At 38.5% G+C, this 6,699-nt stretch overlaps 1 protein-coding gene across 4 annotated transcripts in view; it reads left to right on the forward strand.

The window, feature by feature from the left end:
• MIX23 (mitochondrial matrix import factor 23) overlaps positions 1-5,346 on the forward strand; it is a 35,415-nt gene extending 30,069 nt beyond the window's left edge. For all 4 annotated transcript variants that reach the window (XM_037051493.1, XM_037051496.1, XM_037051494.1 and 1 more), the window contains one exon: positions 5,059-5,346. In XM_037051493.1, coding sequence (XP_036907388.1) covers positions 5,059-5,109 — 51 coding nt within the window. In that variant the 3' untranslated portion in view covers positions 5,110-5,346. The remainder of the gene's footprint in view (positions 1-5,058) is intronic.
• The last annotated feature ends 1,353 nt before the right edge of the window (positions 5,347-6,699 follow it).

Genomic DNA, 6,699 nt, shown 5'->3' on the forward strand with positions numbered 1-6,699 from the left:
TCTTAAGAAGAATAGAAATCCTTCATTTCCAAGCAACTGACGGTTTTCACTTTTTTCAAAGGGGTGTGGTGGGTATGGTTAGCATCCAGATAGAGCCATCTTAGAAAAATTGGCTTTATAGTTATGGTAGAATTGTATGACCTGCCATGGTAATAGAGTTGGAGACATTCTGTATGTTTCCTAATACTAATTATAGGCATATTTGATATTTAGAGTTTTTACTCTGGTTAATTCAGAACCTTCACCAAGGTTATTTGTTAAAATTAGCCATTTTGATCCCAGTTACTTTGTATAAATTTTCATATCTTTAGCTATTCTTCACAGTAGCTCGTTTTCTAGTATCTGATCTGAAACATTTTTGTACATAGCCTTTGGTACATGATTTTGGTATCTAATAATAGGGGGGCTTTTTTATGGCTCCTAGATTCACATGCTCCTTTTTATCACCTGCATACTTCTGATTAGGAATTAAGAGAGTGGAACTAAGATGCCAGAACTTTACATGTAGTCAGAATTTTTTTTTAATTTTTGACTTTAATTTTCTAAAAAGGTATTATCTGCATACTCCTCTCAGAAACTGTACACCTCTCTTGCCCTGGCCAGTGTGGCTCAGTTGGTTGGAGCATCTTTTGGTAACCAAGGGTCACAGGTTCAATTCTTGGTCAGGGCACATTTGTAGGTCATGGGTTGGATTCCTGGTCTGGGACATATATTAGAGGCAACCAATTGATATTTCTTTCTCACATCAATGTTTCTTCCTGTCCCTTTCTAAAAGAAATGAAAACACATTCTTGGATGAGGATAAAATAATAATGAGGAAGCAGAAGAGAGTATAAAGGGGAAAATTTTTAAAACACCATTAAAAACAATTAAACTATATAGCCCTATTTTTTCTGGAGGGTAAAACTTATTAATTCTGAAAAAATTAACAGCAAAATTTGTCTTATCCTTTGAAAATAACCAATGGAATTGGCTTAACCCAGTGAGAGGTTAACTGAACCAAAAACTTGAATGTACCAACTTGCAGAGCCATGAATAAATTGCAAAACAAATTAATTTTCTTTGCTTTATTATATATATTTTCAACCTATAAGAGAAAGTCCATTTAGAAAGTCACAGAGGTAGAAGTGAGGCACAGAAGAAATAGGCATAAGGAACAAGTGACAGGCAAAAGAAGGGCCCTTGGAACTCAGGAAAAAGAGGCAAGGAAACTGGGCCCAGGTGATGGGGATGGTGAAAGGCATGGGTGTGCCCATAGTGAAAGCAGCCTACATTTCTTTCTCTTTTTTTTGTATTATTGTTTATTTTTTTATTCTTGTTCAAGTACAGTTTTCCATCCCCCACTCTCATCCCAGCCCCACCCCCTGTGCTCCCCACCTCCCTCCCATTTCCACCCCCCTTAGTTGTTCTCCATGTGTCCTTTATACTAGTTTCTGTGAGTCTATCCCCTTTTCCCCTGAAATTCTCTCCCCTCTCCCCTCTGGTCCCTGTCAGCCTGTTCTGAATTTCAGTGTCTTTGGTCATATTTTGCTTGCTTGTTTGTTTTGTTGTTTAAGTTCCTGTTAAAGGTGAGATCATATGGTATTTGTCTTTCACCGCCTGGCTTATTTCACTCAACATAATGCTTTCCAGTTCTATCCATGCTGTTGCAAGGGGTAGTAGCTCCTTCTTTCTTTCTGCTGCATAGAATTCAATTGTTTAAATGTACCATAGTTTTTTGATCCATTCATTTACTGATGGGCATGTAGGTTGCTTCCAACTCTTGGCTATTGTAAATTGTGCTGCTATGAACATTGGGGTGCATAGGTTCTTTTGGATTGGTGTTTTAGGGTTCTTAGGATATATATCTAAGAACAGTATGCAGTTCTTAGCATACTGTTTTCCATAAGCCTACATTTCTTTGTTCTGTCCTCTTCGCCAAGATTTCCTATTCCTGCCCTTTTCATCAGTGTGATAAGGTGTTTGCTACTCAAAAGATTTTGGCAATATTAGTCCATTTAAATTCTTCAGAGAGATCCTATTTATGCTTGGCAGGGCCAGGGATACAATAAATAACTGGTTTGAAAAACCCAGTGCAGAGTTTGATGTATGTAAAATGTATTGTAGTGGGAAAAGTGAAGCATTTTTGGATTTGATACTAGTTTTAAAGGAAATTGAGGCAGGATAGTAATAAGAAGCTAGGGAATTCCTTGGCAAGTGGAATGGGGAAACTTAGATAAAATAATTAAACAAGGCCAAACATCTGAAAAACTTACAGCTTGTAAGTTGTAGTGAATTCTAAGACCTTATCTTCCCTAATCAAAGACACTTAAGAGCAATTGTTTTATATTCCCCCTCCTAACCAGAGAATCCATGGCTTAAATCACTCTGGTCAGGGAGATGGAGAACAGGGACCCAAACAGTGCCATTTATGTCAGCGAAGCTCAAGGATGGGTGCAATCATGGGAACAAATTACAAAAACCTGATTACAGCCAGACAGACCCAAGATAAAAGTAAAACAATAAAGCAGAGCAAAGAATAATCCCAGACTCCACTGTTTGCTCATTTTAATGCATCAGTGTATTAAAAATACACTTGGAAAGCTGATAAATATTCTGCTGAAATCCTACCCTAAAATTCTCACCTACAAAAGAAAAATAAACTCTCTCAAGACAAAGACTCAGCACAGGCTTGCTCTAGAGCATGCCATGCCCCTTCTCTGGCATGAACTTTTTATTTCTTCCCAAACTCTGAGGGTCCCCATGAGACTTGCAGCCAGGAGAGCCAGGGGCAGCGGCAGCTCATCTGGTCCTGTGTCCAAGGCTTCCTTTCCCTCTGGCTTTCCAGTGAGCCAATGGCAGCCCTGCCTTGGCTTACTTCTTTCTTCATAACGTTTCTAGGGAGCCAAAGCCAAACACTGCCTACACTCTCCTATTGCTTCTATCCTGGGTCGTTTGTTTCACCGTCCCCAGCTTTGCTAAACACAGAATCACCTGGACTCTTGCTGTGAGATCTTTCCTGCTTGGAGACAAGAACTATTGGCTAACCTGAGGCAGACCTGCTCTGGGCCCAGTCCCCACCCAGTAACAAGATAGTCCTTCCACTCCACAGAAAGTGATCTTTCCCACTTGTTTTAAAAATAACGAAAATGGCGCTGTGGTGCAATAATCCTGCAAAAGTGGTTAGGAAGTTATTTAGGAAAAGAATTGGAGAAGCTCGCCTGAGTTGTATGTATCATCCCAACCAATGTGTCAAGGCCAGTAATCTGGAGACTCCCATGGTCTGAGTGTTGGGAATTTAAGGGAATGTCAGGGCTAGGAGCTGATATACAATAAACTACAAGATGGAGGGGCCAGAAATAGTCTATAATTTTGACTTGTTTTGTAATTGTTAGATGTACATGCTAAGGAGCATGTAACATGTAGAATTTAAGAATGTTAGTAAAATGAGCACCCGTGTATTCACCACACAGCTTAAGAAGTTGAGTAATACCAGCACCTTAAAACCTCCCCATGTAGATTTTGCTTTTACTTTTGTAATAGTCAACAGCAGCCAAAATAGGTTTTTCTCTTTTAACCTTAAAAATGATTTTGCCCTGCCCTGGCTGGCCTGGCTGGTGTGGCTCAGTGGAATGAGTGCTGGCCTGCAAACCAAAGGGTCGCTGGTTCGACTCCTGGTCAGGGCACATGCCTGGGTTGCAGGCCAGACTCGTGAGAAGTAACCACACGTTAATGTTTCTCTCGTTCTCTCTCTTCCTTCCCCTCTCTCTAAAAGAAATAAATAAATCTTTAAAAAATGATTTTTTTCTTATGTTAATGAAAGTTGATGGTAAATTCTTAAAAGATTGTGTGTGTGTGTGTGTGTGTGTGTATATATATATAGTTTTTAAAAATACACATTTTTAGATTATTTGATTTTTTGAATATGAAAGGATATGCAATAAAAATTCTACCTCTCATCTCTCTTATAGCCACTTTTCCCTTCCCTCTGAAAGGATGGTGCATACTTTCAGATATTTGCACCTTTTTAAATTTTATATATGCGTGCACACACTCACTTCCCTCTTTGTCACACAAATGTAAGTGGACCTTTCACACTTTATTTCTCCATAACAGATCTTGGAGATCTTTTAAAATCAGAACATAAAGAGCTTCCTTATTCTTTTTTATGTTTACATTGTATTTTGTTACTCTGGTTTCTCTTCAGATCGTATAAATCTTTCACCTTTTACACTGTATTCTGTTCAATGGCTGTATCATAATTTTTGGCTAACATAATCCCGTATTGACAGACATTCTTTTTAACCTTTTTGATGTATAATTTGTTTAGATTTTAAGGAAGCAAAGTAAATAGAACAAAACTTGTAAATTTACACAGTTTAACAAAATGTAGTCTCCCTTCAAGCGTACCTACTTGTAAGAAGGAGCTAGCACTCATTTAGTGGAGCACAACAGGGATCATTTCTATAGTTCGTTAGAAAGGCACAACAGATATCTAAGTAAATTTTCGTTACAAAAAAGGGGGGGAACCCTTCAACTTATTTTAGGTATTTTAGTCTACCTGTCTAAAACAAGTCCTGAATATGGAACTGAACTGTTGGTTAGTTACTAAATAAGCTAGCCTGCGATGATTTTATTTCTTGAATAATTTAAATTTGATTAAAATAATAAAATTGCCTTATAATTGTAGATCAAGGCTTTCTGTGCTCTTAGCACTTAATAAGTCAGTTTGAACTGGTGAGAAAATCCTGTTTCCTAAAACTGTTGACGGGAAGGAAACTATTATGTCCTCCTGAGCCATGGTAAATTTTTTTAATTTATTTATTTATTTTAGAGAGGAGGGGAGAAAGAGAGAGAGAGAAACATCAATTGGTTGCCTGTTGTATGCACCCTGACGAGTACATGTTTTCAACCTAGGCATGTGCCCTGACTAGGAATCGAACCAGCAATCTTTCACTTTGCGGGATGACAGCCAACTGACTGATCCACACCAGTCAAGGCTGAACATGTAAATTTAATTTGGTGCCAGGCCTGGTTTATACCGAATAATTCAGTGACTTGTTTCTGTTTAAATGTCAGGTGTTTAATGAACGCTGCCGAATTCACTTCAAGCCTCCAAAGAATGAATGAACAGATATTTTAAAAACGACCGGGTCATCTCATAAGAGCTAAGCATGACAGACATCAACAAGGCAGGCTTCCTAGGATGATTTCTGAGCCAACGGTCCAGACCTTTTGTTGATTTCAGCCCCACTTAGCCAAGACCTCACATATAAATAATTCTGATAATTATGGAGAAATTGACTGCTATTTTATACTGATTGTGTAAAAAAAACATTTTGTAACCATTAAAATAATTTTCTGACTTGGTGTGTATATTTATTATTTTTCTAGTTGAGACAGTTCTTTTAATAGAATATTGAATACAAACTTAGTACCTGATTTTGTATTACACCTTTATGATTTTTACAAATTTATTGGCTTGAACATGGACCTTTTTGGTCTCTGATGGTTTTATTCCTTCATTTTTTGTGGGTTTATTGCTGTTAAGTGAAAGGGCAGTGTTGTAGGTTGGATACTGCCCAAAGAAACTTTCTCTTAGTACCTTCATTTCTTTTGTTTTCAAACTCAAAAAACTAACTTTGGGTGGGATTTTTTTTTTCCTGGACAGTGAAAAGGAAAGCAGTAAACCAAGTTCAGAAAACAGAAAACAGAAAAGCAGAGGGCTTCATGATAGTACACAGATGAGTCAGTAAAACAGAAACAAAACCTCATATCAGGATTTGGTCATTGGAAAAAAAGAAAACCTTTTCTAGCACAGGATGATTTTATTAGTTTCTATTGCTATGTAAAAAAATCACAATTTAGCAGCTTTAAATCTCACCCCTTTTTGTTATCTTACAGTTTTGTAGGTAAGAAGTCCAGGCAGGCTAGACTGGGTTCTCTGCCTGGGGTCTCATAGGCTGAAGTCTCAGGTCAGCCGAGGGGGATTCTCTAGGGGAAGAAGCTGCTTCCAACTCATCCAATTTGTTGTCTGAATTCGGATCCTTGTGTTAGGATTGAAGTCCCCAGTTCCTTGCTATCTGTCATGGGCCACTCTGAGCTGTTGGAAACCACCCCTGTTTCTTAATGCCTCCTTCCTCTCCAGACTAGCAACAGTGCTTTGAATCCTTTTCATTCTTGAAGTATTACTTCCTTTTCTGCTGTAAGCTATACTGACAGCTCTGATAAGGTTTTCATGATTAGTTTAGGCCTACCATGATAATCTTCCTTTTGGTGACCTCAGCATCAGTTGGTTATAACCTTAATTACATCTGCAAATCCCTTCTGCCAGGTAATGTGATGTCACAAATGTAATGCCTCACATTCACTGTGTGAGGGATTAGAGTAGGATATGTTGTAGAGCCATTTTAGAATTATGCCTGCCATGATTTAAACAAACTACCTGAAGACTTCTGGGCAAGATGACTGGGTAGGTAAAAATGATACTGGCCTCCTCTCATAACCGTATCAAAATTACAACTAAACTATCAACAGCCATTATTCAAAAACACCTGAAATCGAGCTGAATGGAAGTGTTACAAATACAGAACTAGAGAAGAAACCACACTGAGACTGGTAGTAGGGGCAGGGATGTGGAATGGGTGGGTAGCACAAAAATCAGGAGGGATGTCACCCATGGAGATCTCCGCTGGGGAGTGAGGGATCCCAGCTCCTCTG

Source organism: Sturnira hondurensis, unplaced genomic scaffold (assembly GCF_014824575.4).
Source record: "Sturnira hondurensis isolate 20B ecotype Veracruz unplaced genomic scaffold, ASM1482457v3 Scaffold0007222, whole genome shotgun sequence".
NCBI classification, from domain to species: Eukaryota; Metazoa; Chordata; class Mammalia; order Chiroptera; family Phyllostomidae; genus Sturnira; species Sturnira hondurensis.